A 13460-nucleotide genomic window follows, 5' to 3' on the forward strand; every position below is an offset into this window, starting at 1 on the left:
ACAATCTCAATCTCTTCACCATCCATCCTGATGCTGCCAATTGTTCCAGTGGTGAGAATCTTTGTCTTCTTCACATTGACCCTCAATCCATATTGAAGGCTGCAGTCCTTGACCCTCACAGCAAGCAGATTGGAGGTAGGGGACAGATATTTTCATAAGCATGACAGAACTTTCCAGGCTGAGACTGCCTATGATAGAATCCATGATTAAGTTGTTGACTCTTAAAGAAGTGCTTCATCCTTTTTGGTCCCTTCATGGTGAGAAACTTGTCTTTTGATGCTCTAGCATGTAGAAAATCCACCATAACCCAGCCATACTGAGTTCAATCTAAGTTGAACGATTGCTACACCTAAGAGTAGGTCATTTGTTAAATACTTTACTTCGAATCTGTATAATGACTAGTCAGCTCCAGAGGAAGCTCTGGTAGGCTGGTGGTAAGGAGTTTCACTGCCAACCCAAAGGCACTCAGTTCTAATCCACCAGTAGCTCCTTGGGAAAATTGTGGGCGATTTTCTGTCTCTGAAATCTTGCTGGAGAGTCAGTTCTGATTTGACTATACATAACGACAAGTAAGCCCCAGTCTCAGACACCCAATGGGAGGGAGCTCTGTGCCTTATAAGCAGACCTTTTCCTGGTCAGACTCAGTTGAGGTTGGCTGTCTGCATTTATTAAAGCATCAGGTTGTGAGGACATTGCAGTGCCAGAAAATGCACACTCATGATTGTAAAGTCTTGGGCCAAAAACTAGCAAATACAAATCAGTGACTTCATGGAGGGGGGAAAAAATTGCTCCTTTCTGCTCACAGGTCTCTTGAGGCTGTCTCCTAGCAAAGTGCTTCTCAGAGAAAGATTACACAGAGGAAAGAGGGTGAAATGTGGAGAAACAAACACCTTATCCTTCTACTTTAGAATCCATGCTTCCTAAGTGATCTTTGCTGTTTCTAGTAAAGTCGATGAACAGAGTCCTTTTGCAGATCTTTAAGTGATGATTTCTTAGTTGATGCTACTCCAAAGTAGATTTACTTGCCCATTGTTTTTTTTCCAATTTGAGAAAATAGCTTCTTTCTGCTTTCAGAATAAATCTGTGATTGAAGCCAGTGCTCAGGGTTCAGTTTGATGAGAATTAAGGATACCTATTCTGGCCCTTTCCAGTGGAGATCGGTAGAGGATTTGGTATTTGCAGTGTCATGGGGTAGGGGAGACAAGGCCTGTAGAATCTTGAAATTTACTCTGATGCCACAGAAATACTTGCCAGCTTTTGAAATAAACTTTTTGAAACCAACAATTTGGTTAATAGAGGAATGTACTTCTAATATATATTCTGTTAAGAAACCTCTTTACTGCTTATGTCTTCTGGTTAAAATAGTTTCATTCTTTCCTCTACCCATCTGCCCACCTATGGGTAATGTATAGGTGCTTTATTTTGGGGCTGGGAGGTTCTGTAAGCACTCACTTTTACATTTTGAAGAATGCAGTATCCCCAGAATACTGTGTAGCAGAAAAGTGCTAAAATATAGAAAAGCATTGATTTTCCTTTAAGAAAGCAAAAGATTGATAGTTGAACAAAATAACCATTGTTCATGTCATTGAGTTGTACAGGTGAGTAATATTGAAATGGTAGCTATTGTTTTATATGTACACTTAGCACAATTTAACAATTTAAAAAAGGAGTTCTAAGATGAAAATTGAGCTTTTAATCATAGGTCTCAAATCAAATATCATCCCCCCAAAATTATGTAAAGGATAGAGAACTCAACTTTTATTTCTGTTTAACTTTTCTTAAATTGGCATGTTTTATGCCTTCTACTGGAGTAGGTGCTGATTCTAGAGCACAATTCCAGTCCTTGCACAAAATGGTTGGAGACAGACTTCAAAGAGTTAATGCTTGCCCAGCACTATTCTTAAGCAAATTAAGACCTCCAGGCTCAGCAGCAGCTGAGGTCCCGGGAGGAGACTGGGAATAGATGCCTCAATGTGGACAGGGGTAAGGGAGATCAATTCTGAATATGCTGTTGGGGTGGGGAATGGCACCAGGATTGGCTTTTGGGTGCAGAGAGCTGTGGTGCTGCTGCCCAGAAAGCTTTATTCAATGACTCTCCTGGGACTGAGGCGTGGCAGTGCAGTAGGCTGGGTAGCTAATTTTGTTCTCCGTCACCGTGACGCTCTGCTTGTGCTGGGCAGGAGCGGCTGGAGGCAATGATGCGCAGGTCCATTGAGCGCACACAGCAGCTGGAGTTGAAGAAGAAGTCCTGGGGAGGAGCACTGGCTGCAGGGACTGGAGGCCGAGAAGGTAAGTGATGGGGCTGACTCACACTGGAATTGTAAAAGATGGGGACAGCCTCTACAGGAGGACTTTGCATGGATTTAAGGGGATCCCTTTTTTAGACCTGAGGTTTAAACCTGTAAACCTGCCTAGCTTCCTGTGTCTGCATTTTGTGGGAGGGAATGGAACCCGTGCATTTTCTTTCTCTACCTGGGCCTTAACAAAAAGCCCAGAAGTCTAATGTAAAAACAAAAATGCTGCAGGGTACTTAAACACCCAGGAGAACTGTATGTCAAGAATGGTAGGTGACAGATGCTCCATCCCCTCTAGACATGACCTGGGAGGCAGAGCAGCAGTTTCTGTTTCCCCTGCTCATTCATTTTTGTTGGTCTTTCAATTTACTTTAAGGTGGCTTATTTGAGGAATAGTTTTAAATTTTTCAAATGTTTTGTTTAACATGTGAATGTTTTTTAACTGCCTGCTTCTTGTTTTTCCTTTCTATATGTTCCTGCATTCTAGGCAAATGACTTGGTTTAAGTTTATAATACAGTTTCTTGATTTTGCTGTTAATAGTGTTTTTAACACTGTATTGTATATTTGACAGTGAAAATACTTTTTTCTGAAAAGGCAACAAAAATGGGATCTTTTTTCTTTCACCTCTCTTGCTCTGATTTTTTGCTCTGTAGGTGAATCAGAAAATACCCTACCCCCTCCTGTAGGTTTAGCAGCCAGCACCCTCCCTCCGGACCCAGGGACCACTGCCGCTGCTGTGGAGGCCACAGATGGTATAACTGAGCCTTGCTGGGCCATAACATTTTGTCATTATTGTTCCAGTCACTCTTCTTCATCTCCAGTTTGTCGCTCTTATAGAACCTTTACTATTAATTTCTTAGTTTGAACTATAATAACTTTATTTCTAGAGTTATGCGTGGCATAACCATATGTCTTTGTTCCTTTGTCATTGTAGTGCTGTGCATGTATTACATCCTCATACAGTGGATATTGCATCCTGGCTTCACTAATTTTTGTCTTGAGAATCTTGTCAATATTTGGCTGTTTTATATTTATATCTTTAACACTCATTAATCATCTTCTTTAAACAGTAGTGGAGTAGATCAAGTGACTTATCAAAACCTTTCTTCATCCAGCTTGAATGGAATATTTGGCCGTGGTGTTGTTAATGTCATCAATTCCTGGACAAGTGTTTGGGAGATGGTGATACAGAAGCAAATCCTTGTGAATCTTAATACTGGAAACCCAGTCGATGATTTGGCTTTGTCCTTGATTTCATCATTCTGTCTAATGGTTTTTCTGTTTTGGAGACAGACTTGGAAATTAGATCAAAAGCAGAGCTAGCAAAACTTTGTTCCCTTTTAACAGTAAAAAGGAATAATCCTTAACTTGAGTAATCCTGTCCATTTTCTGCTGGCAAAGGAAACACAAGATTTAAAAAGAATACAGTATTTACCAGTAATGCGTATGGTCAAATCAGAGCCATAGAAATCTGTATTCTTGGTTTCCAGCATTCCTTTCACAAAGAATGATCTTTGTTGGTATTGCTTCATAGCAGGCAATTCGCTACACAGCTGAGTTAACTATATATGTAGTCTTAATACTGACATTCCCCTATGTAGAGGTGTAAATAGTGTTGAATCATCACTGCTGGAAAGTTAGCACACAGGGAGGGACATAATCAGGAAAAAGCAAATGTGATACTCACTCTGGCTTTGATACTTAGCCCAGGAGCAAAAAGCTCCATAATCAAGGTAAAATATTTTAATGCATTATTTTCTCAAAATATTCAGAACTATCCATGATCAGCAAAATTTTACATTTATGAAAACCATTTCCACATGGAGCCATATCAAATACTAAATTAAAAAAAACATATACACACACACACACACACACATGGATTTTCATGTATTTAATGGTTTTTCCCCTCCGGTACATCAAATTTCACTTCATTTTCAAAAGTCGACATTTGTACATGAATTTATTTTGCTTTAGCTTACATTAGTTAAAAATTATTTCAGATAATTCAGGCAAGAGAAATTACCAGATGTAGCAGTTCTCTGAGTTGAAAACATGAGCAAAGGAGTAGATATTTAAATGTTATTAATGAGTTTACTTTCATTAAATTCACAGACATAAACTTTTGCTTCTGCTTCAAGATGTGAGATGATGCCTCTCGGCACTGTCAGAACCTCTTAGTTTGCTATATGGTGTGACTTAAAAGCCTGACTATAAAATAATGGCTGGAAAAGGAGAAAACCAAAACCTAGGGTCGCATATTACAGTTCAAGGCTATGCTAACTATGTCTCCTGACGAGAGGGAGAAACTTAACTGCTAGTGTCATTCTGCTTTAGATACAGCCCCATCTCTCGCTGACTTGAACTGTATAGCTGCCCAGTAAAGACCTGTTTCAGCACACAGTCAGAAACCATAAAGCAATTTCCAGTTTGCCTCACTCTCTAGATTGGTTGTTTTTATATGATCAGAATATGTTTAAAAATCACAGGACATAAGGAAGTGATTTGCTGGTGGGATTAGATTAGCCTACTTTAGTAGAACTGCTGAGGAAGGCCAAATCTTTAAAATAGAAGAGAAGCTCTTGTTTCAGACCATGGGCTACTATAGCATAAGCATTTCCATATTAGGATGGTTGTCTCCTCAAAAGGGATGAAGCACAATGTGCTGTGCCCCAGGGTTTGGGGGACCATTGGAAGAGCATTTAGGGTTATGTTTTTGTATGGTACTGTCTTTATTGATGTCAATACTGATGTCTTTATTATTTTTTTTCTGCAGCACATGATAAACTTTCAACATCAACCATGAACTTGCCAAAGCAGGCAGAACCTCCCATGAACAAGCGCCTGTCTTCATCCACTGTGGCTATAACATATTCTCCAGAACGAGGCAAGTGAGCTTATAGATCTGAGCTCTCCAGTTTCTTTCTTGCATGAACAACTTAACACTGACCTTTGTTAGAGCCTTTTTTGCACCTTCTGAAAACACTGTTGTTCTTATGTATTATTGAATTGGAAGTGATCCATAGCTGATCATCTGGCAGGTTATCCAAGCCAGTTAATCACATGGGTAGAGATGGTCCACCTTTGTCTCATAAATATTACTCTGTCTCAAGGTTGTGTTGTAAATTTGGGAGCCCCAGAGCCAGAAAACAGCCAGTTCATGGCTAGATAGGAATAGAAATGAGCAGCATTCTTCTAGTAACCTGAAAATTAATTGTGGGCCGACAAGACCATTAAACAAATAACTGTGCACCGAGTGACAGAATGGTTAATTTACTCAAAAGAGCAGAAATGATGACCTTTCCAAGCATGTGGGAGACTTTTGTATGTGTAAAAATGAGACTCTGCAGTTGCCTATGGTTTGTAGGCCTGTCTTCTTCTTCTTTTTTTTTTTTTAAGTGAGGTAGAGGTTCAGAACTAATAAGACTTTAAAGGGAGAAAAGAATGAGCAGCATTTAAGATGGGAAAGGCTATGCACAGATCATGTGCCAATTTGAGAAACTGAATAGATACGGCACCCTCTATTTTCTGAGACACTTCTCCTTGAAGCTCAGACAAGTCACTAATTTATATCTTCTAGGGTATGTAGGTTAAGGGAGGGAACCTTTCTGTATGTTCACTGTGTATCTGAAAGCACTATTTAAGAAGCTGCAGGCCCTAGTTTTATCATTTCTGCTCTTTAGTGAGGGATAAGGACAAAAATGTTAATGACTTTGAAAAGGCCAATATGTCTCCCTGGTTGTGTTTCAACGTCAGTGACCTTGTGATTCAACCAACGAGGCACATCCTATTTGTTGGATACCCTGTGAGTGTCATGAAGGTGCTTAACTCTGATGCAATCCATGTAAAAGTATGGAAAACATTGAATTTTTTAATAGATTGTCTGTTAGCAAGTATAGTTTTTATGTTTTCATTCATTCACATGGTTAGAAATGTTCAATCCATTTTTTGGCAATGATGAAAATGTAAAGATGTAGTATATTAATATGTTGTTGACAGCTGACTTAACTACCTGTGCGGTATAGGCTTGTTAGTGGGACCTCAAAAATTGCAAAATTATTTCTTTTTAAAATCTAATTCGCTGCAATATAGTATGTCCCAAAACGACATTTCAGTGACCAAATTTTAGAATATGAATGCTACTGTCACCCTTAAAGCTGACATCAAGTAACTAATTTTTATTTAGGGATTTCTGGTGGCCTGTTCAGTAAAGAGTTTGACTGCTAACCCATAGGCAGGCAGTTTGGAATCTACCAGCTCCATGGGAGCTCCTCCCATGTGAATTGTAATTGTAGTTGTTGATTGCTGTTGAGTAGAGCATCACTCTAGGTGACCCTATGAACAAAAGACCTGAAGCCTTTCTATAACTATCGTTTCTCAAAGTTCATAGAGTTTCCTAAGGTATGTTGTTTAGGAAGTGGATGCCACTCCTGCTTCCAACTGAAAACCCACTGGCGACATCACTTACCAGTTGGGATTAGACATGAGGGTAATGAGTTATCTTGTGACATTTTTCTTTTGCTTTGGAGAGTTTTTGTTTGTTGGATTTTTGTTTTTTAGTGAACGATGTGACTACTTATTTCATGAACCAAATCAGTTTGTTATGAAATACTTCTTTTTAAAAATTATTTTATTGGTTTCCTTGTAATCATTCATATACATTGTGTTCTGTACATGTACTTTGTGTTTTATACAGTCATTTATATGTCATATTTTATATAGTTAATTACCATTGCTCTATGCCTGTTACCACATCACCTTTTCAAATCCCCATTGAACCTTTCCCTCCCTGTACCCACTAACTTCTGTCCCAGTGATTTTCCCCGCCTTTCCATTTTTGTATCTCCTGATCTCTTCTTTGCTTTCTGAACATTTATACATCTTACTCAATTATCCTCTTATTTCTACAATAGTGGCTGTACACAGTATTTGTCCTCATGTGACTGAGATATTTCACTCAGCAAAATGCTCTCTAGCCTCTTCTAAATTATATAGTATTTTAAAAAATTGTTGCTCCTTAGTGCTGCATAGTAGTCCATTGGGTGACTGCACCACAATTTCTCAATCTATTCATTTGTTGCTATTATGAAATATTGCTTAACAGAGAAATGTTTTTAAATGTTTCATATTTTTCACATTTTGTATAGGACTGGCTTTTCAATGCTATTTCTGCTTGTGGGTAAATGTTTTCTTGAGATCATATCACATCTTGAGAGGTGAACTTACAAAATTTTACAGATCCCTGGGCTGTAATAGCACATTTAAGAAATCCTGGCACCCCAAGAGAATGAATACACATCCCCAGACTTGAAATGACAATGTTTGTTTTATTTTACTGTGACGAACTCCAAAGCCATTCTTTGTTCTACCATGCTGAAATGAATTTGCATGCCACACTGTGCTGGTTTTGGTTATTTTGTTTGGATTTAATTTTCCTTTCCATTTTCATTTGATTCCATCTCTCAGCTCATCGCATGCATCTTAGTCCCATGGAAACCTTTCTTGTTATGCGACTGTTGACACCCACACAGGCTTCTTTAGCCAGGAGCAGAAGTGTACTCATGCTCTCTGAGCAGTCCAGTGACTCAGGTAAAAAGAGGTGCCGGTGATGCCAGGGAAAATGCCTTAAAGGGATATTGATCAGGCTTTGAGTTATTCCTGGAATTTTACATTTCACTTTCCATTTTCTAGCTTTGTGGAATATCTTGTAAGTCTTTCAATATTCTGCCACTAGTCTTTTACTGTTACTGTTCTTATTTTGCATGTCACAGAGGTAAGTAAATTATTTTACGACTGAGGGTTTGTGGATGAAAAAAATACAGATCTGCTTGGTGAGCTATGGAGTCCTGTAGACTTCAGAGATAATTTGGCAAAGGGGTCTAGAGAGTACAATCTCTAGGGTCCTAACATTTGCTCTGCCACTAACTAGCTCTGTGACTTTGGGTATTTTAATGAACTTCTCTAATCCTTGTTTTTCTGCTATACAAAAATGATTGATTTTTATTTGCTGTGAGGCTGAAATGAGATAATACATACACAATGGCTGGCACAGAATAAGAGCTCAACAAATGTCCACAGCCCTGTTGAGCAGAATATGGTCCAGGGACCAGCCACATTGTTACCACTTAGGAACAGACTAGAAAGTTAGACTCTTAGGCTACCATCAGACCTGCACAGTAATTCTGAATACTCTTTATTAAAGCAGTTCTCATCATCATGCATGTTATTGTTATTAGATGCCATCGAGTTGACTAGGATTCATAGTAATGCTATCAAACAACAAACCCTTGGTTTATCCTGAACCATAATCACTAATCTCTGCGTTGATCAAACCCAGTGTTGTAGTCACTGTGTCCGTCTGTCTCATTGAGCATCTTTTTCCTTTATTTCTCTGATCCTCCACTTTTCCCAGCATGATACCTTTTTCCAAGGACTGGCCACTCCTGACAACATGCCGTAAGTATGTAAGATGAAGTTTCCCCACAGTGTCTCTAAGGAATATCCTAGCTACACTTCATTTAAGACAGACTTATTTCTTCTTTTGACATTCCATGGATGTTCAAGACTCTTCCCCAACACCACAGCTCAAAGGCATCTTTTTGTCATCCTTACTCATTGTCCAACTTTTAAAATGCATCAGAAGTAGTTGATCATACTATGACTTGGATCCAGATGCACCTTAGTCTTTAAAACTTACATTCTTTGTAAGCAAATCAATATAAAATAAAATTTTTTAGAAAAAAAAGATTTTTAAAGAGTGAAAGAAAAACAACATCAAAACAATACCTTACATTCTTGCTCATTAGCATTTAAAGAAGTCCTTGACAGCAGATTTTTGCAATACAGCATGTCTTCTCATTTCTTGACTGCTGTTGTCCTGGGTGTAGATTGTGAGTCCAAGTAAAATGAAATTGTTGACAACTTCAGTCTTTTCTCCATCTATCATGATGTTGTTGCTCATTGGTCCATTGGTTAGGAATTTTCTTCTGATGTTGAGATGTAACCCATATTTGATCTTCTTCAGTAAGTGCTTCAAGTCTTTTTCACTTTCTACAAGCCAGCTATGTCATCTACATGAAAGAGATTGTTGAGGGCATCATGTATAGAGGCCAAAGACAATGAGAGTTGTCTTTGTTTGTAGTATCTTATCTACATGAGTTGGAGTCTGCTTTAAGTTCCCCAAATAGAGTTTTCAAATTGCTACTTAGTTATAACTACTTATATTTCTGTGCTCTTTCTGAAGAGTATGTACAAATGGCCAATAAGTATATGAGAAGATGCTCAATATCATTAGTCATCAAGGAAGTGCAAATCAAAGTGACAATGAGATACCACTTGACACCTCTCCCCCTAAAACTGGTGCCTTCAAGTCTATTACTAGGGTCTTCTTTTTCACTGACCCTCTGCATTGCCAAGTGTAATATTCTCCAGGGATTGATCCCTCCTGCCTATGCCCAAATTACAAAAGATGCTGTCCCACCATCTTAACATCTAAGGAACATTCTGACTATACTTCATCTAAGACAGGTATTCTATGTTCTTGTTGTTGTTGTTAGGTGCCATCAAGTTGAATACAACTCATAGTGACCTATAAAGTGCCAGCTTGAACCTTTCTGTATCCTGTGCCAATCTTTACAAAACACTTGAGCCCATTGCTGAAGTCACTGTGTTAGTCTATCTCATTGAGGATCTTCCTCTTCTTTGCTGACTCTCCATCTTTCCAAGCATGATGTAGCTTCCCAAGGAATAGCCTCACCTAATTAAATTACCAAAGTATAAAAGATGAAACTTCGCCATCTTTGCCTCCAAAGAGGACCCTGGCTGCACTTTTCCAAGACCTATCTATTTTTCTGGCAGTCGATGGAATATTCAGTACTTTTCTTCAGCTCCACAGCTCAAAGGCATTAATTCTTCTTCTGTCATTGTCCAGCTTTCTGATGCGGAGCAGGTGATTGAGAAAACCATGGCCTGAATCAGGTGCACCTTAGCCATCAGACTGACATCATTGCTCTTCAGCATTTTGGAGAGATCCCTGATAGCAGACTTGTCCATTGCAATATGTCTCCCAATTTCTTGACTACTAGTACCAAGGGCATTGATAGTTGATTCAAGCAAGATTATTGACAGCTTCAATTCTTTCTCCATCTATCATGATGTTGACAGATGTTTCTGTGGTGAGGACCCTTGTTTTCTTGATGTTGAGAAGTAGTCCATACAGACAACTATAGTCCTTGATCTTCTACAGCAAGCATTTCATATCCTCCTCATTTTCAACAAAGAAAGAAAGAAGAAAAAAAGCAAGTAAGGTGGTTCAACAGAATACAGAAATTATTTAACAATATCATGAATAGCTGATGCAAGCAAAATATATTGTTGAAGATTATTAAAATATAGCTAGAATAGTACATTGACAGGGAACTGCCAGAAATTCACGTTGGCTTTAGAAGAGGCTACAGCACCAAGGATATCATTCCTGATATTAAATGGGTCTTGGCTGAAAGAAAAGAGTTCCAGAAGAATGTTTATTTGTGTTTTATTGATTATGCAAAGGCATTTGACAGTGTGGATCATAACAAATTATGGCTGACATTGAGAAAAATGGGAGTCCCAGAAGACTTAGTTGTGCTAATATGAAATATTTACCTAGACCAAGAAGCTGTTGTCTGAAACGATCAAGGGAACATTATATGGTTTAAAATCAAGAAGGGTGTGTGTCAGGGTTGTATCCTTTCTCTGTATCTATTCAGTCTGTATGTTGAGCAGCTAATTCATGAAGCAGGACTCTATTAAAGAAGAATGTGGTATCAGTATTAGAGGAAGACTCATCAACAACCTGCGTTACACAGATGACACATCTTTGCTTGCTGAAAATGAGGAATATTCTTCTAGTAGTCCATGGTACATTCAGTATTCTTTCCTGGCATCATAATTCAAGGACATCACTAATTCTTCAGTATTCCCTAGTTAGTATCCAGCTTTCTCATGCATATGAGATGATTAAAAAATACCTTTGTCTGGGGAGGGCGGCTGGGAAAAAAAATGCCGTTGTCGGAGCTAAGTGTACCTTAGTTCTCAAAGTTGTATCTTTTTACTTTGTCATCCTAACAGTAAAAACTGACTCACTTAAAAATATGCTCACCAGGCCAAAAACATCATCAATTGCTAATAGTGGCATAGGGATGACCAGGTGGTTTTTCAATGTCACTGAATCACAGGGGAGTTGACTTGCCCACCTTTCTTGGAGAAAAGTGAATCTCTTGGTGGATTCAAACTACATACCTTTGTGTTGGCAGCGTGATTCCTTATCACTAAGCCATCAGATCTTTCTTCTACTTTTACCTCTCTCATACTATTTGCTACTGTTACCTGTTGTTCTTGTTGTGTGTCGTCGAGTTGGAACCGACTCATAGCTGATCCTCCAGTAGCTTTTCAGAGGCAGTAAATTGCACAGGAGATTGCCCATCCTCATCTCATGGAGCAGCTGGTGGATTTGAACCACATGCCTTTGTGATTGCAGCACAGCTTCTTACCACTAAGCCACCAGAACTCCCTACCTGCTGCTTCTAATTCCACCACCAATCATACTGCTCTACTTGTTGTTGTTGTTGTTGTGTGCCACCAAGTCGGAACCAACCCATAGCTGCCTGTACAGATGGTTTTCAGAGGTGCTTTATGACATAGGAAGAGATTGCCCATCCTTCTCCAATACAGAAGCTGGTGGATTCGAACAATGTGCCTTTGAAATGGCAGTGCCGCTTCTTACCACTAGGCCACTAGAGCTCTACTGAGTCAGAAATCCATTGCAATGACCATGCAGATCTCATAGAACCAGACTCATGGTTATGGGGTTTACAGAGAAGTTGACAGATTATAATTCAGGTTGACAACAGGATACATTTTCTCAGACAACTTCCTAGGCATGTTCACAGGCTCTTTGACCTTCAGCCTTAGGGTTTAGGTCAGTGTTAAAAAGCTCTCTTGGTCAATTATGTCTCCCCTCAGTCTTCCAGCATGCTAGGGCAAAAGCTCCTGGCTCTAGCTCCGTGTAATAGCAGTCAGCTCTCTTTCATGTCAGTCTCTGTTTCTCCATTGAGACTCTTGCTGTTCTCATGTAGGTTTTGGTCTGACTAGAGCAGGAATCTCTAGCCTTGAAGGTTACACATGTATTCTCTGCTGCAGCTTCTTTGCTGGTAATTAGATTCCCATCTTCACTACTAAAGTGCCTTAAACTTTGTGGGATGGGGAAAACTGGCCAATCTCATAATGGTTCATTTATACACACCCTATTTCAAGTTTCTACCCAGTCACATGTTGAAAGTCAGAGCTGATAGCCAAGAAAGCCATTTTGAACAATAAACCCTTGACATCACAGTCAGACATCAGATTTTACAAGAGATGAAATCAGATTAACAATTCAAATCTGCTTTTTGAAACTAAAATATCTCCATCTGGAGAGTGCCTCTTTTTTCATTTCCCTTTTCCTAGAGGCTTTAACAGGCAAAAATTATAGTAAAAATAATTCCTTACAGAGACTTGTTCTATTTCCAGTACTTAGAATTTAAGTTCAAACCCACTCACTGATTGCCAAACAGTAGAGAAAATAAGTCTCACTCCTACTTGGAGAAGAAGAAGAAAACTAAAGACATCACCAGGCTGTACTCTACACTGCCTTCCACCTCCAGCCCCCAGCCAAAAGCAGTTAGAGAAGGGATCCAGCAAGCCAGCTTTACTAGAGATGAACTATCATTTTCAGATTTCATGAGTTGCTTTTATGTCTCACCACTGTCTCATACTTTGGATGGTTCCATAGCCACCTGACAAAAGTGGATCGTCATCTCCCACCCCTTCCTTTTTTCCCAGGCAGTCATTTTGTCATATTTTAGTTCGTCAGTATCCTTTTTTTGTTGCTAAGTGCTTTCAAGTCCACTATGACTCATAGTAGACCCTGTGAACAACAGATCTGAACCTTGTGCTATCCTGCACCATCCTCAATGTCTCTGCCATGATCAAGCCCATTGTTGAGAGTCACTGTCTCGATCCATCTTGATGAAGATCATCTTCTTTATCTGAACTTCCATCTTTCCCAACATGATGTCATTTTTGCAAGGGCTGGCCCCTCCCAACAACATATCCAAAGCAGATGAGACAGAGTTTCACCATCCCTG

The 13460-nt window shown here is 39.2% G+C and overlaps 1 protein-coding gene across 1 annotated transcript in view; it reads left to right on the forward strand.

Moving 5' to 3' along the window:
* MAP7D2 (MAP7 domain containing 2) overlaps nt 1-13460 on the forward strand; it is a 95929-nt gene that overhangs the window by 39940 nt on the left and 42529 nt on the right. The window contains exons 3-5 of the mRNA XM_006893794.1: nt 2181-2289; nt 2949-3047; nt 5072-5182. Of these exons, the coding sequence (XP_006893856.1) occupies nt 2181-2289; nt 2949-3047; nt 5072-5182 (319 nt within the window). The remainder of the gene's footprint in view (nt 1-2180; nt 2290-2948; nt 3048-5071; nt 5183-13460) is intronic.

This window comes from Elephantulus edwardii, unplaced genomic scaffold (genome assembly GCF_000299155.1).
Source record: "Elephantulus edwardii isolate Elephantulus edwardi_28Jun2011 unplaced genomic scaffold, EleEdw1.0 scaffold00131, whole genome shotgun sequence".
Classification (NCBI taxonomy): Eukaryota; Metazoa; Chordata; class Mammalia; order Macroscelidea; family Macroscelididae; genus Elephantulus; species Elephantulus edwardii.